The sequence below is a fragment of the Diorhabda sublineata genome, chromosome 7 (assembly GCF_026230105.1).
Source record: "Diorhabda sublineata isolate icDioSubl1.1 chromosome 7, icDioSubl1.1, whole genome shotgun sequence".
NCBI lineage: Eukaryota > Metazoa > Arthropoda > Insecta > Coleoptera > Chrysomelidae > Diorhabda > Diorhabda sublineata.
This window is the reverse complement of record NC_079480.1, coordinates 934,153-960,423: the sequence shown is the minus strand read 5'-3', so window position 1 is coordinate 960,423 and position 26,271 is coordinate 934,153. Positions and strand designations below refer to the sequence as shown.

Here is a 26,271-nt window from a genome sequence, read left to right as displayed (position 1 = left end):
CAAATGTATTACTGACATAAATAAATAAACGTAAAAAAACCCAGCAACTGGCCTAACACAAATTCACAGAATACCTAATCTATACATGCCTGTTTTAATTCTGCTACTTAGTTGATATTTCCAGCACGTACTAATAAAATTTAAAACCAAACGGCAACACTGCTTATTCAATTAAAATTTTCCTACTAATTACTCGCTTTTTGTACACATGTATAAAACACAAAAAGTTAAATAAATAAAAAAATAACAATGTACAATCAATATTTGAAGAAACCTTTTTACGACAATACTAAACATCCCTCGTATAAACGTATTAAAATTCCGTCTCGTGAAGTTTCTTTAAGTACAGAATAGCAAAAATTTTGACGTTCCATCCAATTTCCGTCAAGTTGCAGCTGCTTTAATATCGTTTGATATCAATTCCGAGGATGAATCTAAGCGAGAGGAAACCATAAATAAACAGCGTCATCGGATGGTAGGCAACAAACGAGACGCGGATCCCCTTTTACTTCTACATTTGTCACGGTCTTCTCAAACGTCAAATAATATATCCTTATTATACACACAGCCAGAAGCTATTACAAGGGTATACGCCATCAGAACTTAGCACGGTGTTTTGATCATAGAAGGTTATATTTTTGTAAGTTTAGAACCGTATTTTACTTTGAGGACTCTCTGGATACGTATGTCAGACGTACAAATAAGAAAAGATTTATTTATGACGATGAGAAAAGAAAAAGAGATTCGTATAATATAAAATTATTTTGGGAGCATACAACAATGCAAAAGAAATGCTGGTTGCATAAGTGTACAAAGACTTTATTTCATTTGTGAATAGAGAATTGATTACTTTGAGCGGTTTTTTTTATTAAAATGAATCGTTGGTAAAAAACACGAAAATAAAACACCAACGTAACCATAAATTTATTGTAAATAACGCAATATTTGTCCCCAAATGCAATAAGGTTGTGACGTCATTCTATAATGACATATTAATGAAGGTGAGGAACGTAGGCTGGACATATATTCAATTATAAAGGTCAAAATTAAATTGCGATATATAATCTTTTATATCGTAATAATAAGTCCATTCACACTTTTTTATGGGGTTGTGTGTGCATCGTTAAAGGTCCACCACAAAGATATTTTGACACGCGTATAGAAACTACACTGTTGCCAAGTCGTGATAGATGTACCTCTCTTTACGTCGACAGTTGGTCTTAACCTATTTATAGGAAACAGAGAATCCTATTACCGACATATATTAATATTTTCAATATTAATTGATAACAATATCTAATTATATATATATATATATATATATATATATATATATATATATATATATATATATATATATATAAAGTAATGATACTAAAACTTTGAGGAATATTTTGTAGCACCCTGTAGGTCAAATTAAGTATTACAAACCTAGTATTAAATATAAAAATCTATAAAGAAAAAGGAAAATAACTAAATTCATAATCTATTAATTCAAAAATAAGAAATATGTAGAATTATAACGCAATAAATTGTATATCAAGTACAAAATGACCTTATTTTAAAATCAAAGCTTCGGGATTGCAAAGTCACGAAATTGAATTCGCTCTCTGTTTGATCGTGTATGACTTGGGGACATTCATTCACAAAACATGTTATTTATGATTCCTTATCTCTTTTCCAGTTTACTGAGACCAATAGATTTGAAGATTACCGATAATAAAATTTAGTTGCAAGTTGTGAATGTAGAAAACTAATTTTTTGTCTTTTACTCCTACTTGTATCAAAACATGATGAACTTATTCAATTACTAGTAGTTATGCAACAATTACTACAGTACCGTATTTTTATTATTTTATTTAATAATGTTATTATTATTAGATTTTATTGTTTAATGAACATAAACGATCATGAAAATGTCAGCTCATTTTGTCTTTAATTTACTTTTTTAAACAAAAACTTGTCACTTGATGACTGTACAAATATACGGTGTTTTATATATAATTATGATTGAAGAAGAAATCATAGAGGTTATGTAATTTCAAATTTTATCACTAATTTGCCTTTTATTTATTCTTAAATTTTGAATCAAAAATCAAAATAAGTATCAAACACTTGTAAAATATAATTTTACAAAATTTGTTCACAATGGTTGAGATACAACGGCAAAGAATCGAACAAGAAATGACCAAACTACTGAATGATTTGGATTTACATTATTTGAGAAAGATGCAGGTAAGTCATGAGGTTTTGTACATTATATCATTCTCTAAAATGTGTGAAATTCATAATAATATTTAAAAATTAGACTGAAATGCTAATTACAATAATTATAAGGCTGATATGCATCGTTGTGCTGCTGTTTGTTGTGAAAATAAAGAAGCGTCTCTAGAAAAAGTTCAGAAATGTGTAGAAAGCTGTTCTGTAAGAATAAATTGGGCCCAATCGTATGTACAAACCGAAATGGATCACCTTCAAAATAAATTACAAAGGTGTGTTATGGAATGTAATGATGATGTTAAACTCAAAATGGGACCCAACCCCAGTGATTCTGAAGTAATTATAAGAATATAAAGTTTTTATTATTTCTATTACACACTAAATTATTTTTTTAGGTACAAAAATTTACTGCATTATTCGAAACATGCGCTACAAAATGTGTAGATACCCAAGTCGAGTATATTCCTTCTTTATTAAATAGAATGAAAGCAAATATTTCGAAACAACAAACATGAATTTTTGAGTCGAATATTTTTTTGTAGAGTTACAAATTATTAATAAAAGTTAATTATTAGTACAGGTTATTCATTTAAATTAAAATAAATGGTGAAATTTTAGAATGTTGTAAATAAATGTTTACTAATAAGTAGGTGCAAAGTACCGTAATTTTTTTCTAAAAAAAGAAGAATCAATATAACATATGTTGCGCAGAAAAAAAAATTTAAAATGTCAAGCGGAACAAAAATATTCGAATAAAATATATTTTATATATGGTTTACAATGACAATCATTCAATGCAAAACACTTTTACTTCTATTATCGTCGATATAATATAAATACAATGCTTCTATATACGAGCATTACAGTGTTAGTTACATAAAAAAGAAGAATAAAATGTCATGATGATCGCAGTGTTCACTGTCAAAAGGTTAAAGAACAATTATTTTTAATTAAGATATGGTTTAATCGCTAATAATAATTATAATTCGCGAAAATGAATAACTTGAAATTGCAGGAAGTGTACAGTGATCTTACTCTGTAAGTTTAAATATTTATGTTTTCTCAAAACATACTATATTTCTATTTAAAAATATTGTAGATTTACAACACCAGACAAATTCTATTTAGAACCAAAAAATGGTAACGAACTAGTTGTAATTGAAAGAATGACAGAGGATATTAGTTTTTATCAAAATCATCGAATTATCATACCAGCAGCAAGCAGCAGAAAAGATTTTTGTGGATTTTTAGGCACCATACAATTATTGTCAGGCTCTTATCTAGTCATAGCTACACAGCGGGAGTTGGTAGGATATTTGTCAGGTAAATGTCGGAAAATTTCCATTTTTTATATACATAATTATTACGTTTACGTATATTCCCAAGTTAGCTATAAGATTAGATTAAATTGTCATATCACATGAATATAATATATAACTTTAATATTATCATAAATAACCTATACCTTACAAATTGGCACTACAGCTTGGTTTGGGCCATGACCTTCTCGACAATCCGCCCCTAAACTGGTCTTTCCTCCCCTTAAATTAATTTTTCTTGGTTTTTTGTGTCATTCACTGCCATAAGTTACTATTAGTGTCCTGTAGATTTTTTTATTATTAGTTCATTTTTCCATTAGTTTACCACTTTACCACTTGTGTGCTTCGAACATTTCAACATTTATTATTAAATCTTCTACTCTCCTACAATCTTCTTATGACGACATCTTCATAACTATATAACTAAGTGTTACTTTAGTTTTTTTATATAACTTATCTATAGTTTATGCTTTAGTGGTTCATATAAGTGCATTATTGAAACATATATTTGTTCTTATGGTTAATAGTTATGTATTAACTTGAGACATGGATATAGTAATGTTTCTATTAGATTTTATAGTCTTATTTTAAATTATATAACTGTAATTTTGAAAATCCTCGACGCTTCGTCTCCAACTTCAAAGTTAATGCTTTAACTGTAGTATTATGTCCAGCTTTTAGTTCTTTAAATAAAGTTTCTGTTCTGTTTACTCTGTCATATTGTATATTTTGAATGGAATTCAAATTTGTCGTTTCACATTCTTATTAACGAAATGATTGTTTTAATAGATACTGAAGAATTCATGTTATTTTTTTGTAGGGTGTGCAGTATGGAGATTAGCAAAAGCAGAACTAATCCCTTTTCGTAGCTCTTTAAATCTAAGTTCAGAAAAACAAGCCGACAATGAAGTGTATCTCAGTATGATAGAACAGGTCCTAGCTACTCCTTTCCACTATTTCTGTTATGATTATGATCTAACACATTCTCTACAACGTCTTCATGATATTTCACCGGATTTTTGGGAACAATCTCTTTGTGAAAGAGCTGATCAACGATTTGTTTGGAATGGATATTTATTGAGTCCTTTTTTAAAAACATGCAAGAAATTTTGTCTTCCTTTGATCCACGGATTTATTTCTATTAATTTTTGTGTTGTTAACGGACATAGCCTCAATTGGATAATAATTTCAAGGAGAAGCGTAATGAGGGCTGGTACAAGGTGAGTCTTATCTTTTATCAATATATTTTCATTTTGTTGAAATTTTTGAATTCTTTTAACTAATTTATCTAAAATCAAAACAAGGTGTGGTAAATAAGAAATTAAACAAAGAAAAAATATCTTCTAAATAGGAAATCAGTTTTAGCTAGTATATATAAGAGAAACTGGTAATATTTTCAGACTATTTCGAAGGGGAATAGATAGGGAAGGTAATGTTGCAAATTTTGTTGAAACAGAACAGATTGTAGAGTATCAAGGTGACCATGCAAGTTTCGTTCAAATAAGAGGCTCCATACCACTTTTCTGGCATCAAAATCCAGATTTACGACTTAAACCTCCTCCTACAATGATAGATATGGATCCTCAAGAACAATACAATACTTGTATAAAACATATTGATGAGTTAGTAACTCTATATGGGAAAACAGTTATGGTGAATCTCATAGATCACAAAGGAGCTGAAGGTAGATGAAATATTTAAATCTAATTATATAAAATAACAATTTTTTGTAGGTAACATGGAAAAATCGTTTAAGAATGCAGTAACTGCAATTGCTTATCCTACTATACGTTATGAACCGTTTGACTTCCATTCAGAATGCAGTAAAATGAGATGGGATAGATTAAAAATACTCATCGATCGTTTAGCATTAGATCAAGATGAAATGGGATTTTTCCTTTTACTCAGAGATGGTACTATAAGTTCTTTACAAGATGGAGTATTCAGAACTAACTGTATAGATTGTCTCGACAGAACGAACGTAGTACAAAGTATGTTAGCACACAGGAATTTGGAAATTGTTTTGAGGAAACTCAATATTCTACATCAGAATCAAAATTTAGAGTTTCAGTATTCGTTTGAGGTGTTGTTTAAGAACATATGGGCGGATAACGCTGATATTATCAGTACACAATATTCTGGAACGGGAGCTTTAAAAACCGACTTTACTAGAACGGGAAAAAGAACTAAAAGCGGTGTTTTAAGGGATGGAATCAATTCGCTAACTAGGTATTACAAGAATAATCTAACTGATGGTTTTCGACAAGATTCCATTGATTTATTTTTGGGTCACGGTAAACCTATAACTCCATTAAGGGTAGATAAATCTTGGAGATATATCACTTATCCTTCTGTTCTTCTTGTTGCCGTTGCAATGTTTGTCGCTTCCGCTGTATTTCCTTCCGAATATTCCACGGAATCGTTGTTGTTTTTATTGTTTTGGGGTTCGATGGTGTACGCTACATTACATACTATATTCAAATACGGTAAAGAGTTTGTCGATAGACCGAGGCTTACGCAATCATAGCATTTCGTCTAGTCATTTTAGTAGTTACTTAGATATTGGTATTTTTGATGCACGGATCATATTAGAGGGTGGTTTACGTTTAATACATAATTGAGGATGGTCAAAATGTTTTTTTATAATATATATTTCAATTTCTTTACTACATTCCTTCTTTTTATATAACTTGAAATATAGTTTTCAAATTATACTTTCCAGTGAAATTAAAAAACAATTTAACTTAAAAAAATGTTGTAATGAATTTGGGAAAAAGATTATATGGAATTTTAATCACTATTTAAACATATTTAACTGTCATTCTTTTATCTATCAGTTCTTATTTGTCATATCTTTTCATGTTTTTATTTATTCCAATCTGTTTTTCGATGTTGTGTTCTTCGGCATTCATTTATCTTTCTCTATGTTAAATTATCCTTCTTTTCTGTGTCACCAATTACTCAATTCCATCTAGATTTCTCTAATCTCATTTCTATTCTATTCATTCCTATTTCTCTTATTTTGTTTATCCACTTTCTTCTTGGTTTATTTCTTCTATTAATATCGTTTCCTGCTTTCTTTTACATGTATTTATACAAATTTAACTGTTAACCTTCTATTTTTTCTTATTATTAATTCTTGCTTTGTTATTTGTCTTATCTTTGAACAATCTTTTCATTTGTTAGAAAAAAATTTCCTGATTTTTGCTTTTTTTTGTTATATAAGGTTTTCGAAACCGTTAGCTGTTTTAATTTTCTTCTTCATGTATCTCAGCTTCCTGAACACACTTTACCCTTAAAACCATCACTCACAATTCCACTGTATGATAACGCGTTTCGATCACCAAATTATCATCTTCAGAGACAAGTTTTGTTTGTGAAAACATTAATTTAGTGTAATTGTTAGTGTTGGTATGTAGTGGTAGTGTAAAATGTATCTCCAACGGTTCCGGAAGTTATAATTTAGTACAGCTTTGGCTAAATAAGTATCACAAGTACTACACGTGTCCATTCTCGTATAACTAAAAAGAAATTTTAAACTGTTTGTTAAAATATACCTTTAAGACTAGTTTTTTGTTGTTATTTTCTTGTATAAACACCTGGTATATTTTTTAATAGTCATATCTTGTGGTAAATTAATTTTTCTATGTTATTTTAAACGATAAGGACCCTTTGTATGAATTAATTTGATGAAAAAATTGTTCCTATCATCTCTATTTCAATTTTTGTATGATTTTTAGGTTTCCCTGTTGTTTTTAAACTTTTTTTTTGTCAATTCCATACATACATATTTTTCATAACGTTGTTAACATTATTCTCATTTCCTACCCCCAATTTAAGGGTAAAGGAAAGTTTTTTATCAAAAGTTTTATCGGAATAAAAATTTCTGCGTTAATTTCACTGGTTTATATAATTTCCTCTATTTAAAAATTGTCGAATAATAACTGCCTTAGTATTGTAACGCACTGTATTGTTATTAGATGAAATTAAAAATGTACCAGAAGGAAAAACGTATTAATAAATAGTATTTGTTTATGGTTAGGGAAAGTTACATTTTGAAATATCGCAGAAGTTTCAAAAATTGTAATTTAATTCTTTCTGCAACATCGAGACGGTATTTTCGAATCGTGTATAATTGTTTTTTTATATAAGAAAATCATTTGCTCTTTGTACGTTTATAAATGGTGATTATGTACTTTATATTTTATTAATTTAATCGTTAAATTTGTGTAACTCAACCAAATTATTTTAATAGTAGCTTTTCTTATAGTGAACCTGCAAATATAATAAAAATTATTATTAATATATTGTTTTATTTATAAATGATTGGGGGAAAGTCAAAAATTCAGATAAATCACCACCACTATGATTCCGAATGATTTTTCGAAACAAAAAACTCAATATTTTATAGCATTATATATATTAAACAGACCGGGATTGATTGGACCCGCCAGTACCTACGATTCCTGGAAAATCCTTGGGATTCCATTGACATTTTCCTGTGAAAATGAGATTTAATTTCTGTCGTGTTAATAAAAATTTTTTAGCAGGAAAGTTGCAAATGCTCTAAGGGCTGAAATATATATATGAATATGCTAGGAAAATCATCGATGAATTTCTACCAAATAAACCCATTGATGCTGGAGTCTTGATCTGGGACGTTGACTGGTACCTAACAGAGCTTCTAGAAGAGCACGTAATTTGTTCGGACTGTTTGCAGTCCAGACTTAAATCCCATTAACTCATTTGGGATGAGATGGGGAGACGTATACTGGTGCAGAAATTTGATCCATATCATCCCTCGTTGTTTGTATGTTGTTATAACTACCAGAGGAGGGAATAATCACTACCAAAGGGCTTAAAACTATGTTATAACCGAAAGAATAAACATTTCTCAAATTACAGGGCGATCTTAATTTTTTGCTCGGTATATTTTCAGAATGTGGGGTGGGCACAGAGGAAATAGTGTTAAGGGGTAAAATAAGACACACATTTGCGCCAAAGATACAAAATATATTTATTTTTATTAATGTTTAATGAATTTACAATAAAATCTTGGCGCTTGTTATATTTAAACTTTATATTAAAGAATTTTTTACACATTTTTTTTTTTAATAATTTGTACTTAAAATGACTTACATGTCTATATTATTACAAATGTAAAACTTTGAATAAGATATTTGACAAATATAGACAACACCTTAACGACTATTATAAATCTAACATAAATACTTAAATCTACTAACAAATATACACAACAACAACAAAAAAAAAAGAAAAATTAAGTTTGTCGACAATTTTTTTGTCCTGAGAATAAAAATATTACGATACAGACTGACAATAAACACGATAGGTACGTCAAATTTAAAAAGGAGCAAATTCAAAATGTTTATCTAGCTAAAACTACCACCGAAATAGACACCGTAATCACCAGATCTGATTCCGATAGTATATTTCAAGCCACATCTCACCGATAGAGGAGCAAACATACCAAACTGGTACAAAGTCTTCAAAATATAATTGAATCTCTGTTAATTGATGACGACTAAATATATTGTCTTCGAGTAGAGCTAGAATCATTTCAAATTTGCTCCGACTCCAAGCCTAGCTGCTTCTTTGACGTGCTGTCAATTCTATATATGTTTTAATACCCAAAATAAAAGTAAAAACAATCGGAATCTCCAAGTCTAAAATATAAAAAAAAAAAATAAATAAACAATGATGCGAAAAATATCTGCTCACCAAACTGTATAATCAGACTTAACAAATGTTATTGCTACTTTTATTCAAAATAAAGTTACGTCTAGACAACTTCCTGTTTGAATACAGATCACTGGAATAGAAAAACTAATTTTTCATAAAAAAAATTTATTTAGAAAAAAAATATACAATTTTCACAATTCCACTGCAGTAACTTTTCTGTTGATTTTCATTAGAAACTACAAACCCCAAAAAAGACATTTTCCACTAATACACGCATCGACATGGATATCCTTGAAACCTAGTGCTTAGTATATCGGAAAATTTGAGACACAATAAGATTTACATTCAAAACTAATTAAACTGCTTTCAAGTGACTGTGTACTGAACGGTCATGTCATTTCGACTCAGCAATTGAATCCTCCAGATAGCACATCTGTTATGTTCTGATCGAAGTGTCTCAACATGATCAAATTTTGCTTAAAACCTGGATCATTACATGAAGAAACGAGTGGCCACTACGTTCTCCACATTTAAATCCAATGGAAAATATTTATACCATAAAATCAGTCACAACACAACAGTTTAATATTTAAATCGATAATGCCTGTAAGAACATTCGTTGTACCTTGATTTTGTATCACACTGTATATGATACTGTATGGGATAAGTTGCAAAAATATATCAATGTTTAAATTGACATTTTGCACACCTTCAGGGTTGTATAATTGTATTGCAGTATAATTACTACTTTTGGGACAAACTGTATTAGTGAACAGGAAAAAATGAAAAGAAAAATGAGGACACTTTGGATGGTAAAAAAGAAAACAAACGCTCAAGATAATCAGATAAATCAGTGAAAGGAAAATAGATAATTCCAAGTGATTTTATCAACATTTAGGTAAAAAAAAATTATATAAGAAAAGATCAAGAAAATCCTATTCTCAGGACATCATCGGATATTTAACAGGGTCCAGTTGATCAGTCTTTAGGAAGAAAATTGCCAGATGACGAAAAATCTTTAACTGTTAATCAGTTCAGATTAAAACACTGTACACTACCCCTACACTACATCTTACAGGTGTTTCGTTACCATATTATCCTTCTTCAGATACAATTATTGCATTTGGTATGTCAGTTCTGATACAAATGTAGTTGTTGGTCATTTCTGATATCGAAAGATTGTTTCCGATTGAAGGAAGCGAAAAATATTGGATCAATTCTGTTGCAAATGTAGTTATTGGCCATTTCTGGTATCGAAAGGTTCTTTCCGAAGGAGGACAAAGAAAATTTGGAAGAATTGTCTATATACAAAGTGAGAAACGACTGGGATAAAATACGGATACGTTATATGAGACAATATACATAATCTAAAACAGTGGCAAATTGAACAGTGTGAAAGGAATCGAGGAAAATTTGACAGAAAAATCCTGCAGTTAATTCAAATTTTGTCTAAACGGTTCTACATTAGAATTATATACACTTTGGTAATAAAAATAAAGTAGTAAATATATATCCCATTCGTTTCCCATGTTTAAATAAAAAAAAATTAACGAAAAAACTTATTTCACTTAATTATGAATATCACATTTTTTTCACTTTTTTACATAGTACATGGCATATATACATTGTAAAGGTCGATTTCGTTCAAAAAAAAGTTCAGATCACATACAATGCCAGTCAAAAATAATCGATAAAGTGGTTAATTCGAATGTATTTGGTTGAATTTTTGCTATTTATTGTTCTGATGGCTATACTGAAGATTTTGTATACAAATCTATTGATTTTCAAAAAAAATAAATCCGTTATTAAAATATTAAATACTTTCATTGATTCAAAATACAGAGTTGGCTCTTAGAATTTATTAAAATGTAATAAACTCCAAATGTTAGTAAGACCACGAAAACTGAAAGGGGTTAGACATACAGTAGTCCCTTTATAATCCGGTTCAATTCTACTCCGGAGCTTCCTGAAAAGGTGGGGTCTTGCATGTACAATCCCCTCTTTATTACAGTAGTGTTTTTTTGTGTGTTTGACATTCAAGAGCTGTGAAACAAGGATAATTGGCTTTGCTCCCGAATATGGGTTGCAAGGGACAATGTCGAGGCTTTAAGAAAAAAAAAAAAAGAATAACCCCCGAAAGATGGTGCAGAATTCTCCTAAGTAGAGGATTGTTTCTACGACTGGTTACTTCAGGAGAGAAGTCACCTTTTTATAAGAAAATTTGTTGTAGTAAAATTTTCAAAAATGTTACAATTAACCCCGGATCAAATTTATAAAGCAACACAGGAATTTAGATTTTGTTATACGGTATCACTAAAACCGATAAGAATCAATAAAAGAATTAGCATCACATAAAACGAAATAAATATTCAACCATGATTTCTCATAAGAATCACCATCAAATCGATATTCATATACGACAAGAATCATTCGTTGATTATATTTTTGACTCACTCTTATAAATCTAACATAAATATCGAATAAATACAAAGATTTAAAGAAAAATCTGCTTATATATGAAAAATTAAACATGACTGACAATGTATATACTTCGGGTTATAAATATGGTGATATGATAGGGCATATTTCGAAAACAGTAAATAGAGGGCAAATAATTTTGAAAAAAAAAACATAAATGTAATAATTGATGTTTAAATAATATTAAATCAATACCGTATACTCAAATAAGTATGTAGCAATATGTTTCTTTGTATCTGATCTATTTTCCAACTGAAATTTACCAAATACACAAAATTCAAGTGGATTTTTTAATTCTTTATTCATGTAATGTGGACTATCATTCCCGAAATTAATTTCTTTATGAACTAGTTAAAATGTACCATTCACAATATTAATTAATTTAGCCAGAATCTCAAAATTAAAGTTTTTCTTTCGTGAAGAAATTGGAATGCACTTGATGAGAAAATATCGGAATTTGGGTCCAAATTGAAACAAAAATGAAGATTATAGTCTGGAAAACAAATTTTTATTATTCGGAATAGTCCACGTTGACAGATTGTGATTAAAAATGTCGAAGAAGGATCCACGATTGATGATTAACCAGAATCATAAAGTTAGAAGTATATTGAAGACTTTTATATGTTCAAATCATTCCTAAAATCAATTTATTTGATATCAAATATTTTTATCGACTTTATTACTGCATTAAAGTATCAAAAAGAAGTGACGGGGGCATATTTCGGGCTAGAAAAGGTTCACCCTTCACAATATTAACAAATTTAACAAGAATCACAAAGTTAGAAGTACATTGAAGATTTTTATATGTTCAAATCATTCCTAAAATCAATTTATTTGATATCAAATATTTTTATCGACTTTATTACTGCATTAAAGTATCAAAAAGAAGTGACAGGGGCATATTTCGGGCTAGAAAAGGTTCACCGTTCACAATATTAACAAATTTTACCACAATAACAAAGTTAGAAGTACGTTGAAGATTTTTATATGTTCAAATCATTCCTAAAATCAATTTATTTGATATCAAATACTTTTATCGACTTTATTACTGCATTAAAGTATCAAAAAGAAGTGACAGAGGCATATTTCGGGCTAGAAAAGGTTCACCATTCACAATATTAACAAATTTTACCACAATAACAAAGTTAGAAGTACGTTGAAGATTTTTATATGTTCAAATCATTCCTAAAATCAATTTATTTGATATCAAATATTTTTATCGACTTTATTACTGCATTAAAGTATCAAAAAGAAGTGACAGGGGCATATTTCGGGCTAGAAAAGGTTCACCGTTCACAATATTAACAAATTTTACCACAATAACAAAGTTAGAAGTACGTTGAAGATTTTTATATGTTCAAATCATTCCTAAAATCAATTTATTTGATATCAAATATTTTTATCGTCTTTATTACTGCATTAAAGTATCAAAAAGAAGTGACAGAGGCATATTTCGGGCTAGAAAAGGTTCACCGTTCACAATATTAACAAATTTTACCACAATAACAAAGTTAGAAGTATGTTAAAGATTTTTATATGTTCAAATCATTCCTAAAATCAATTTATTTGATATCAAATATTTTTATCGACTTTTTACTGCATTAAAGTATCAAAAAGAAGTGACAGGGGCATATTTCGGATTAGAAAAGGTTCACCGTTCACAATATTAACAAATTTAACAAGAATCACAAAGTTAGAAGTACGTTGAAGATTTTTATATGTTCAAATCATTCCTAAAATCAATTTATTTGATATCAAATATTTTTATCGACTTTATTACTGCATTAAAGTATCAAAAAGAAGTGACAGGGGCATATTTCGGATTAGAAAAGGTTCACCGTTCACAATATTAACAAATTTTACCACAATAACAAAATTAGAAGTACGTTGAAGATTTTTATATGTTCAAATCATTCCTAAAATCAATTTATTTGATATCATATATTTTTATCGACTTTATTACTGCATTAAAGTATCAAAAAGAAGTGACAGGGGCATATTTCGGGCTAGAAAAGGTTCACCGGTCACAATATTAACAAATTTAACAAGAATCACAAAGTTAGAAGTACGTTGAAGATTTTTATATGTTCAAATCATTCCTAAAATCAATTTATTTGATATCAAATATTTTTATCGACTTTATTACTGCATTAAAGTATCAAAAAGAAGTGACGGGGGCATATTTCGGGCTAGAAAAGGTTCACCCTTCACAATATTAACAAATTTAACAAGAATCACAAAGTTAGAAGTACATTGAAGATTTTTATATGTTCAAATCATTCCTAAAATCAATTTATTTGATATCAAATATTTTTATCGACTTTATTACTGCATTAAAGTATCAAAAAGAAGTGACAGGGGCATATTTCGGGCTAGAAAAGGTTCACCGTTCACAATATTAACAAATTTTACCACAATAACAAAGTTAGAAGTACGTTGAAGATTTTTATATGTTCAAATCATTCCTAAAATCAATTTATTTGATATCAAATACTTTTATCGACTTTATTACTGCATTAAAGTATCAAAAAGAAGTGACAGAGGCATATTTCGGGCTAGAAAAGGTTCACCATTCACAATATTAACAAATTTTACCACAATAACAAAGTTAGAAGTATGTTAAAGATTTGAAGATATTATATCATGGAGAAATTGCAATTTACTTGGTTTAAACTGAGAAAATGTTAGAACTTGTGTTCAAGATGATACAAAAATGAAAATTATAGCCTGGAAAACAAATTTTTATTATTCAGAATAGTCCACATTACCATATAATGTCGAAGAAGGATCAACAATTAAATTACAAGATATTTATAAGGAAAAAACTAAGATAATATCAAAAAAATCGATTTTTTATCGTCCTATTTCATATGTTCATATTTACAAGACCACTTAGATTATTTAACGTCCAATTTAATATTGTAAATAAATAAACTTGTGCTTGATTTACGCCTCATATTAAATTAAAAATAATATACAGTAAATCAAGTATCATACATCCCTTACAGATAAGGGGCGGTCAGGTTTTTTCCAATTTTATTTTTTTTAGATATTTTTTTGCGTTATTTTAAACTTTTCAAATTCCCCTAAAAGTTTGTAAAAATTCTCCTACAAACTCCAACACCCAATTCAATAGAAGTTTCCTTCTAATACGTATTTTTCCATTAAATAAAATTCTTATAAGTAAAAAAATATTTTTAAATTTTTGTTTTTATAATTTTTTTTGGTTTTTTTTTATATATCTAATAAAATTTCAATTGTATATATATATTTTTTTATATAAATGAATATGAAGTATGTAAACGTAAAAAAATAGTATATACAGTGATACAAAATAAATATTATTCGTATTATGATATATAATTATGGTATTAACCATTTCTCCTCTATTCACTGCGAAATAATTTAAATTATTATATTGCAACCATCATATCTTTTCAATTAATATTATCTATAATATACATATATATATATATACCAAGTGTTTACAGGACGAAAATTTCCTTTTTTTCCAAAAAAAAAATTCTAATCTATAGAATTACCAAGGTGAGAGCTATAGCGTGTCTCAAATTAAGAGCATAAAGGAACCGATATTCATAAATTACTTTAAACTGCATCCCTTTACTAAAAACTTCAATTCGTCTCTTTTTTTTTATAAAAAAATGTTTGATTTAAAAAAAATTGTTGGAACAAATCCAAAAGCTGTTGAAATATTAGTAATTTGTGAAAAATATTAGAAAATTTGTTGCGAAAAAGGAAAAATAAAGTTTATGTTATATCCCCACTTGAATAAATTTAATTAAATATCGAACACAATGGAGAAAATGAGCCCCACATAGTAAATTTCTCAAAAATACTGAAAATAAAGTATTTGTTGGACGAAAATTAAAAAAGAAACACACTTATGATTAAATATAGGTTGAGTTATGTCTTCCATCTGTTTCCTCGAATATTTAAAGTAATTTTTGTGTCAGTTTTTATCAAATATATTGAGATATAATTTAGCTACTGAAATTAAAAAAATAGTTTGTAATGTTCCCCCCCGTTCATAAATTTAAAAAAGAAAAACAGAATTTTTTTCAATTGTTGTAATAAAAAAATGAATTCCTTTCAATACACTAAGAAAAAATTGTGTTAAATAACAAATTACTGAAATATTGACAATACAATATGAATTTCTAGTTTGTTTATGTGAGTTTTGTTCAAATATGAAACTTCGATTAATAGTTTGTACCGATTCAAGTTCCTTTTGACCTTTTTTGGTATAATTTTGATAAAATCGAAATTCTGTTGAAATTTTCTTGGAAAACTTTGTAAAATTTGGATAAAAAAGATCACAACGCTTGTTATAGGTCAACCTATATTTAAATTTGTGTTAATTTCACTACCGAAACAACTGATTTTAAGAAAAATTAAGTTTGCACCGTTGCCCCAATTCTACGACGTTCATAAATGTTACAAAAATCAGAAAAAATGGAAAAGTTTCTGTGCTGAGAAAAATTTTCATGTTTGATATATTAAAAAACTAATTCTTTACGATACACTAAGAAAAAAAACTACGAATTTATGTTATATAACAAAAGAATGGAAGTAAAAACTATTTTTGAAAATAAAAGATTAATCTAGTTCTTCCTACTATTATTTTTTCAAATATTTTGAACTATTTTTGTGTCAATTCTGATAGAATATGTCATTTTAAAAATAAAACGATCACTTTAGTCCATAGTTTGTACTGTTTTTTATATATTTTGAACATTTTTGGAACAAGTTCGTTAAAATCCCAATTCTGTTGAAATTTTATTGGAAAATTTTGAAAAATTTGAATTAATGTTTGTCGGAAAGATCACAACGCTTGCCATAATTCAGCCCGTATTTAAATTTGTGTCAATTTTACTGTTAAAACACCTGGTTCTGAGAAAAATTAAGTTTGCACTGTTTCCCCACTCCTAAAACGTTCATAAATGTTACAAAAATCAGAAAAAAGTATCTCTGCTAAGAAAATTTTCAATTTTTCAAACTATTTCTTCAAAATACACTAAGAAAAAACCTATAAACTTCTATTAAATAGCATACTAGTGAAATAATGACGAATTAAGATCTTTCCACTACATTTTCAAATACTTGGAACATTTTTTTTTCAGTTTTTTCGACCATTTTTGGAACAAGCTCATTACTGTTGAAATTTTATTGAAAAATTTCGATAAATGTCTATCAGAAATCACAAAGTTTGTAATAATTCAAAGCTTGTTCATGTTTTGTTCGATTTTTGACTTTTTTTGAGAAAAAGATTGTTTGTACTGTTGCCCCCCTTATGAAATATCCACAAAAACCAACCCCGCAGAGAAAATTTTCGATTTTATCCATTATTACAATACACTAAGAAAAAATCTTTTGTTGAATTTAGTAATTAGTGATATAATGACGAATCAGTATCTTTCCACTGTGTTTTGAAATATTTTTCGAGTCAATTATAATCAAATATGTCATTTGAAAAATAAAACGAACACTTTAATCCATAATTTTGATGGTTTTTAAGTTATTTTGACAACTTTTTTGAACGAGTTCGTTAAAATCTCAATTCTGTTGAAAATTTACTGGAAAATTTTAAAAAATTTCTTTAAATAACTGTCAAAAAGATCACAAAGCTTGTTGTAGATCAATCTGTGTACAACACTTTTGTCAATTTCAGTGTCGAAGCATCTATTTACAAGAAAAATATAGTTTTTAATATTGCCCCACTTCTAAAACGAATATAAGTTTAATAATCATAAAAAAACAAGCTCAGTAGATGGAATTATCAATTTTTGGACAACAAAAAAATTAATCTCACATAATACACTAGGAAAAAAAATACAAATACCAATTTATCAACATTTCAACAAACAAAAAGAATAATTTTGTATAACTCAAACATTATAAAGAAAAAGAGACAAAAATCGAAGTAGTTTACAGAACAAAATTTTGAATAATTGAATAAAATTTACATCAAGTATCCAAACATGTCGAATTTTTCATCGTTTTGTATTTTTTGATGACCACTCCCACAAACATAATGGAATCCTACCAAAAAAATCGTCAAATTTTCGTCAAAACACCGGGTATACATAGAAAACAAAAATAACCCACCCGATGGTCTTATTATAACAACGAATCAACCGAAAATATAAAGTTTCAACCTACATATACCCATCATCGTTATTGCTTCATGGGTTTTTTACGTTTCATGGTGCTATTGTGGAAAGTATTCTGATTGGTAACGTGATTGTTGCCGTTGTGATTATTCCTGTAGCCCCCTTTATTCCTATACCCGACGCTCCTCGATTTAGGCGCGCTCTGACGGGATGGAGTGTAATTAATATTGGGCGAATTGTCCCTGGATGGTACGTCCGAACCCTGTATCACAATAAAAAGAAAAAAAATTATCAAATCTCAATATTTCACCTTGGGTATCTTACTTCTGAACTGACTGCACTTTCTTCGGTACTCGATCCGGTAGATCCAACGCTCGAAGAACGAGATGGTCTCATCCGAAGATTATCTTCCACCATCTGCCTTTGTCTTATCACATTTTCCCTAACTCTAATTATCCTACCGAGTATAGATTGATGGGCGCAATTGTTGTAAATGGTAAACGGATGAACTACATTCGTAAGAACTATGTAAGCGTATTCGAATGCTCTTTTTACCTAAAAAATATATTAAATGTTTATTTATAACCATGTATATACATATAGGATGCTACTATAGCTGTTTTAGTACAGTATCTGTCATTAATAATGTTAAATGAGTTCTAAAAATGGTTACAATCTGTCTATATTGATTATATAATAATATATATTCATATAGGTTGCTACTATAGCTGTTTTAGTACAGTATCTGTCATTAATAATGTTAAATGAGTTCTAAAAATGGTTACAATCTGTCTATATTGATTATATAATAATATATATTCATATAGGTTGCTACTATAGCTGTTTTAGTACAGTATCTGTCATTAATAATGTTAAATGAGTTCTAAAAATGGTTAAAATCTGTATACGGTGATTATATAATAATATATATTCATATAGGTTGCTACTACAGCTGTTTAGGTACAGTATCTGTCATTAATAATGTTAAATGAGTTCTAAAAATGGTTATAATCTGTATACGGTGATTATATAATAATATATATTCATATAGGTTGCTACTACAGCTGTTTAGGTACAGTATCTGTCATTAATAATGTTAAATGAGTTCTAAAAATGGTTAAAATCTGTATACGGTGATTATATAATAATATATATTCATATAGGTTGCTACTATAGCTGTTTAGGTACAGTATCTGTCATTAATAATGCTAAATGAGTTCTAAAAATGGTTAAAATCTGTCTATGTTGATTATATAACAAATTTAGAGACTGTTTACAAAGGAAATTGCCGATCTAAAGATGAAAAACTGTCAATACGTTCCTATATTTCAAAAATCGAAGAAAATGATTAAAAAACAAGGACAAGATGTTAATTGAAACATGCAATAGGGATATTAGAACGTTTGCAAAATAATGTGAAAACAAAAAGATTTAGAAAATTAACAGATTGCCTTTTGATTAATCATGACAAAGCGCTATATCAGAAGCAGCTTTAGTTTTATGAGTTTTTGGTTATTTCATATGTACAGAATGAATTGGAACTGGATCTAGCGAATATGGAAGACGTGTTTGAACAGGTCTTTTAAGGCCCCAAGGTTTGGAGTCGCTGTACTGCCTTTTTCCATATTTCCGTAAACGGCTACTTCACCCCAGTTCCCTAGTCTTCCTAGATCTTCTTCACATGTTTTTATACATTTTTTTCACTCCTATATGCCAGTTAATTCCATATCGAAACAGTGATGTTTTTATCTGCCACACTTTCCAATATTATGTGGAGAGGTTGAAAATTTAGAATCCAGTTCTGGGCATGATTTCATGGACCTGGTAACGGGTTAGGTATATTTTTAACCAAGAGACAGTACTTTTTACTTTGGCTTTACCAATACTAGAACTACATTTTGTATTTTCTATAAAAGGTAACCTCCTGAAGGTTTCAATCAATAATATCGACGAGCTGTTTGAAAAAACGAAAGAAAATATTTAAACAAGAAAGAAAATTTACCTGTAGAACACCATAGCTACTTCTACCGATATCGTTGGAGGGTTGTAGGGGATCTTCTATACATAGCATACTAGGTCTATGACCGTCGACCATTTCTTTTTGCATATCGTCCTTATCTAAATATTTACCACCGTCTCTTATACGTATACCAGTTTTAACGTAATTAAATTTCCTACCGTAGAGTTCGAAAAATTCTATAAGTAACACCCCCAAATTAGCACTACTATTCCGAGCCGTATCCTGTATAGGATGTAGTTGTAGAAAACTTATGCACATTAATATTAAGCTATAACTCGATATGCCACCCGTAAAAACTTCGTTCAAGTCTCTTTCTAAAAGGAATTGTTTTAAAACGTATACTAATTTCGGTAAAACTGGAAATTTTTCTATAAACGTTTTTATTAGTTCGGCTGATTTAACACCGTTGCTCATGTTAAATGAAATGTCCACTTTGATGTCCGTTTTTTTGTCGGTTAGTTTTACTATGGGCACTGACGCCTTGTCCAATACTTTTATACTGTCCTGATCGGCGATATCCTTCTCTAGAAATTCCTGTTCCAACGTCCTCAAAGGAAGATTCGGCCATTTACCTACAAAAATACTTATTTATAATTTTCCAAAAATAAAATGACTTATCCGACAAACAAACAACTTTGCACTAGCAATACCAAAATCAAATAAATCAGACCAAGATTAAACGAAAACTTCCGCTGAAATTATGTTTACAACTACAGTATGACTCGAGAAGTAAGATGATGGAAGAATCTTCAGATACAGATATAAAACGTGAAAGATGACAAAAGAAAAATAATAAAAATTGACAACACGATATCACAGCAGAGATATTAAAAATATTTGGGCAAGTACTGCAAAAAATAATCTGCAGATTGATAAAAAAAATTTGGGATGAAGAACTTGGAATTTGGGATCAATTCATAACCAAGAAGTTGGTCAATATCAAGGAGGTTTTGGGGGAGAAGGAAGCACATCGGACCAGATTTTTACCTTTAAAATAATACCGAGCAATAATCTAGAACTACAACTACTGTTCATAGATTATAAACAAGCTTACCAATCAATAAAGGGGACAAAGTTGTATGAGGCTTTAGAATTTTTAGGTGTCCCAAAAAAAACGACTAAACAGCAGATTCTGCAGGAAGTAAGAGTAGTAGTAATACCTAGTGGGACACAAAACCCCCCAAAAAATAGCCTCCTACAGGAGGAGTCTATGTATTTTGGAAGTAGAACAATAAGATGTAGATTTTTGTACAAAATATTTTTTTGGTATAGGTGTAGAGTGGCTGTGAAGCCGAAACGACTCCCCGAAGCAATCTACGAATGTTTAAATCAACTGAAAACACAACTGACAGTGAAATTATCAAATGTAATCAATATCACTATATATATTCAACAAACAATCTTTTAAAATAATAATAATAATAATATTTAACATTTTTATAAGTTTATTAACTTCCATCAGATTGAATAATTGTAGCTACAGCTTGTAAAAATTTTTTTCTCCGTTAATTTTTTTTGGAATCTACTGAATATTTATAATTATGAGGAACTTGCGTCATAAACTAAATGATAACCATATTTATTACAAAATTTTTGTATCAATATAAAATTTATCTATTTACGATAAACTAATAAATTGAATAAAAAACTATTGAATGATAAATAAATGAATATTATATGTATTAAACAAAATTCAACGAAAATAATGAGCATACAGAAAGGGTATATGGAAAAAAGGTTTTTTTCTATAAAATCGTACGAACCTATAACTACGAGATCAATATCACTGGTAGGTAAATAGAGACCTGTTCTATACGACCCAAAAACTTCTACTTTCGCTTCACTCCATTTAGACGTGATAATTTTTTCGATGCGAGCTACCACTTCTGCCCGGATTTTATCTTCGGCTTGAGTAGGACTCATGTAATGATAAAAGTGTTCTATCTCTTGATGTAGGCTTAAAAAAATTCATAATAAATTACATTGGGGTAAAAAAATTAAATCTTATCATGGAGCACCAAATCATATCTAATAGATATTTATTATTTATCAATTTTATAATACGATCTAGAGATTTAAAAAAATGAACACCATAAATCATCTAAATATAACAATAGATTATAAATATCAGGTTTTTAGTATTGAATACTAAAAATAAAATGCCACATTCCGCAGTACAAATATTGAAAATGAAACTCTCCAACGGTTTTTTTTTTCAACTTGGTCGTGTTAATTTGCATACAAGTTCATTAAACCAGGACTTATTTAATGAACAGTAGCCCACATTTTTTTTTAATTACATAATATGATTGTATACACAATGATAATATAAATATTAACAGTAAATCAACAAAAGATATATTTGCAAGGACAACAGTGAGTTTTAAATATATGGAAAGTATAAAAATGATTCCGTTCAATCTAGAACAAGCCCGACCACATTCTTTTAAGTAATACGAATATAAAAAAATAATTTTATCGTGTTATTACTATGGTTTTAAATGATATGTCAATATATTTATTTATTTAAAAAGATAAGGTTATTAATTTTCTACTATAAGCATACACTACCGGTCAAAAGTTTTATATATAGAATTTAATAATTAAACTACAGTCTGTAATTATTAAATATGACTTTTTCACGTCATGGTGTGAAGTAAAAGCTGTCCAATTTGTCTCACAACAACTTAATCGGGTTGAGATCAGCCAGATCATTTCTTTCAGTAAATTATTCCTTTCCAGGGATTTTTGTCTTGGTGGAAGATACATTTTCTGCCGATCAGGGGCTGGCTAGAGCCCCCCTTCATAATCCCTTCAATATTTACTAGGTCTCCAGTTGCACTTACTTCCCCAGCAATCTCCAAACTATTACCGAGCCTCTGCAGTGTTTTATAATTCCTTTGATCTGAACACAAATACCCAAAAACCTCAAACTTAAGCTCATCACTCCGTAAAACTTTCTACCACTCTTCATGCTTCTAATTTTTACGTTCGTTATCCCATTACAACTACTTAATTTTATTTTGAAGTCTTAAAAGACCTTCCAAAAAGACCAGCTTCTTTCAATCTAAAGTACTGAAAGGCAAATCGTTAGATTCATTAATCTCTGCTGTTATCTCTAGGCCTGTGAGTCATCAATCAAGTCTACTGATCAATATAATGAGTTTATCTTCAATGGTGGGTTCTTGGAGGCTGCCCTGAACGTTTTCTATTACCAAAGTCCTTGGTACATGCATATTTTTTCACTGTACGTCAAGGTATTTTCAATTTGTAATGGAATTTCACAAAAAAAATGTTTTGGTCCAAAATGTATAAATCACAGCGTATTCTTACATCTCAAAGGGTAACTGTGACTAAACCACAATCATAAACTTCAACATGTCACACTAACCAACAAAATATAAACATGAGGTTGTATAAAGTAAAGAAAATAAACAGATGCTATCATTTTTGATTTCTAAGACTCCCTTTTGACCTTCATTTGACAATATCAAAGAGAAATTTGAATTGATTATGGGGTAAGCCAAAACTTTTGACCTGTAGTGTATATTAATTAATTAAAGCACCTTCCAAAAGAAGTAAATGAACAATACACTACAGATTTCATGAAATATTTTACTTTATTGATGTGACAAAAAGTACAACAACCAGCAATGATCAATGAATATGAAGACAGCTAAAAATAAATTATCAACTGTAGTAATTAAGACTCTGGAAGCACAATACATAATACTTATTACAAAACAATTAATTAAAAGCATCAACAATGATAATAGAATTTGTCGAAATATGACTAATAAGTAAAGAATTATAAATAAAGATGATTCATATCAAATTTTCAATTTGAAAATACATATACTTCTTAAAGTAAAGTTTTAAAACAAAATCTATTGTCTCAAAGTAAAATTGAACTACAAAATGATTAAAATCCACAAATAAACATGAAATAATTTAATCACTACATTCCAATAATTTCGTTCGAAAAAAATAGAAAAAAAAACGGCACAATACAATTAAAAAAAAATAGCAAATCAATGAAAATTTAATTGATATATGTTTTTGTTAAGCAGATAGAGCTTCAGAAGCAGTACTTAGAAATATATTGAGACTAATAAGGAAGCTAAATATTTATTCATTATTAGGGATTTATTAGTATGCTGTTGACAAGCCTGGAATTCCTGATAAGATGATAAATGAAAAATTTGGTCACTGTGATAAGTATTTTTCACACTGTACTTGTTTTTCATTCATTATAAATGAATCTTTGCTGTATTTGAACAATTTTTTATATAATTAATGCTAATATGATATTCTATAAACAGTAATGAAACTATAAAAAACTTTCTCAATTAACAGACAAGTTAAATTTTCATATACACTTTTCCTGTTGTTATTAAAGTATATTATTGATGCTCACCAATTAAAAAATATCTCATCTGTTATTCCCATATCCATTATTTATTAAAAATTCTTATCAAACCGCTAAGATCTAACAAGGAATAATTAGAAATCAAAATGGTGTTTTTATGTAAAATAATAAATGCGGTACATATTTATAACATATGCGAAAAATTTTCTTTTTAAAATTTTCAAAATAAATACATAAAAAGAGCTTTAAAACAATCAATTTCCTACATCCATATGTCGATCTGAATCGATAAGTAATTTAAAAGTATAATTAAAACAGTATTTACGTCTCAAACATTTTTCTCTTATTAGAAATTTTCAACTAGGTGAATGAACATTTATGTTAAGCTTTTACTTGCGTTTAGAATGTGGATAAACTAGAATTACAGATGGTCACGTCGAACTCCATGTTAAAATTTAATAATCTCACTTTTTTCACAATCAAACATAAGTGAGGTATTTGTTTGTGATAAGAAATAAACTTAATGAAGATAGTTGATAAATTTTCGGCAATTTGACCTTGCAAATTTCGGAGGCTCCCGGTATTTTTAATGTCAGAATCGACACTCTCAAGGCCATCTAATGACAATTTAAAGAATTAAATGGAAAGTCAAATGAAAATTTTATGGTTAGGAAAGCGAGAACACGTTTAACATATTTAATATTTGCTTACCCCATAACGCCCTTTTGATAGGGAAATTTGTGCGGCCTCCATGGACACCCTCCGTAATCACTACTTAATTTCCGATGTACGATTCTACTGGCGGGTCTGCTATCTTTCCGCCTTCTAGAAAGAGTGGCACTTTTATCAGTTTTTCCGTTCATGAGTCCTAATTTGTGATTCCCGTGGGTTGTGTACCCATTCGTGATGTTTTCTATTTCACTGTCGCCTTCTTTTAAATTCATCTTATAGGATTCTTGAGTAGTCTGCCAACTACGAAGCCACAATTGCTTTGCAGGTCCTTCTTGCTCTGGTTGTAGCCAAGATATGGAAGGATCCATCAAACGCTGAGGAGAAAATTTTCACAAATTCGCCACCATCAGTTTATTTCATTTATTAATCTCGATGCAACTAAAATACACGCTAAAGTCACACCTTGAGCATATCACACGACTGAAAAAAAACTGACACTGGTTATGTCACATATTTGCAATTTTACCACATGAGGGAGTCGCTGTCAGAATTCGCACCCGCGAAATTCAAACTCGCATTCCTTTGTTTCTTTAAAATTAGATAAGATAAATATTTACAACATAAAATAGTGCGTAGCAAATATGTTCTATTGAAAAAATATTTTTAGATGAGCCATTTTATGAATTGCGTTTAAATGTAGGTTTGGTGAAAATAAACACACATCGTGGTAACATTGCTGACGTCAAAATAGACTTTTAAACAATTAGGATCCATTTTTGAAACCTTCTACCTGATAAATTCAATACGAATATTTATTTTATTACAGATAGACGTCTGTATATTGTTATTTCCATCACAGAAACGAATTTAGCAACCTCTTAATTATAATGACATAATAGATATTTCCCTGAATATTTTTTTGTGAAAATGATGAATAATTTTCGTTTTAATTATAATTTATTATATATTTTCGAAATCAATAATTTAATTGTCATGATTATTGTCATATAAATAAAATATTTATCTTTATTATAATACATATCAAATTAATAAATTTGATCGTGTAATGTTAGTTGCTTGCATTTCATATCGATAGACGTGTATTTTTTATTATTGCTTGTAAGCTTAGTACATTCATTTAAAAAAAATATTTTTTTTAAGTAAAAACAAACTGAAATGTCACATCTACTGTAAAAAATACGTCAGAGCAAAACTATTTTTGACAAAAGATACCAGATTCTATAAAAATACATTTAAGGAATTTAGTAGTTGGTATGCCTGACGACAGGACCGGAACATAAAATTATTCACGTTTAAGTTTTCGAGACGGTTTTCCGCAGAATATTGGGAATAAGATGT

The 26,271-nt window shown here is 28.9% G+C and overlaps 3 protein-coding genes across 5 annotated transcripts; 2 read left to right on the top strand and 1 right to left on the bottom strand.

The window, feature by feature from the left end:
• The first annotated feature begins 2,012 nt into the window (after positions 1–2,012).
• On the top strand, positions 2,013–2,794 carry LOC130446625 (protein FAM136A-like). Its single transcript, XM_056782993.1, has 3 exons — positions 2,013–2,235; positions 2,338–2,556; positions 2,616–2,794. Exons 1-3 carry the CDS (start codon positions 2,149–2,151, stop codon positions 2,733–2,735), a joined length of 426 nt encoding a protein of 141 aa, XP_056638971.1. The 5' UTR covers positions 2,013–2,148; the 3' UTR covers positions 2,736–2,794.
• A 327-nt stretch (positions 2,795–3,121) lies between these two features.
• On the top strand, positions 3,122–7,894 carry LOC130446624 (phosphatidylinositol-3-phosphatase SAC1). Its single transcript, XM_056782992.1, has 5 exons — positions 3,122–3,258; positions 3,320–3,543; positions 4,360–4,759; positions 4,940–5,223; positions 5,273–7,894. The coding sequence occupies exons 1-5, from the start codon at positions 3,215–3,217 to the stop codon at positions 6,064–6,066; spliced, it is 1,746 nt and encodes a 581-aa protein (XP_056638970.1). The 5' UTR covers positions 3,122–3,214; the 3' UTR covers positions 6,067–7,894.
• Positions 7,895–8,531: 637 nt separating this feature from the next.
• Positions 8,532–25,420, bottom strand: LOC130446596 (terminal nucleotidyltransferase 4B-like). 3 transcript variants are annotated; one of them, XM_056782957.1, is made up of 7 exons: positions 24,638–24,685; positions 24,289–24,360; positions 21,635–21,828; positions 19,854–20,443; positions 18,176–18,406; positions 17,901–18,113; positions 8,532–9,226 (listed from the first exon to the last, which is right to left on the bottom strand). In XM_056782957.1, exons 2-6 carry the CDS (start codon positions 24,324–24,326, stop codon positions 17,916–17,918), a joined length of 1,251 nt encoding a protein of 416 aa, XP_056638935.1. In that variant the 5' UTR covers positions 24,327–24,360; positions 24,638–24,685; the 3' UTR covers positions 8,532–9,226; positions 17,901–17,915. The 3 variants fall into 3 exon arrangements, with proteins under 3 accessions (XP_056638935.1, XP_056638934.1, XP_056638933.1); XM_056782956.1 differs by lacking the exons at positions 24,289–24,360; positions 24,638–24,685 and adding an exon at positions 24,952–25,420; XM_056782955.1 differs by lacking the exons at positions 24,289–24,360; positions 24,638–24,685 and adding an exon at positions 24,952–25,415 and having other exon boundaries at positions 8,532–18,113.
• Between the last annotated feature and the right edge of the window lie 851 nt (positions 25,421–26,271).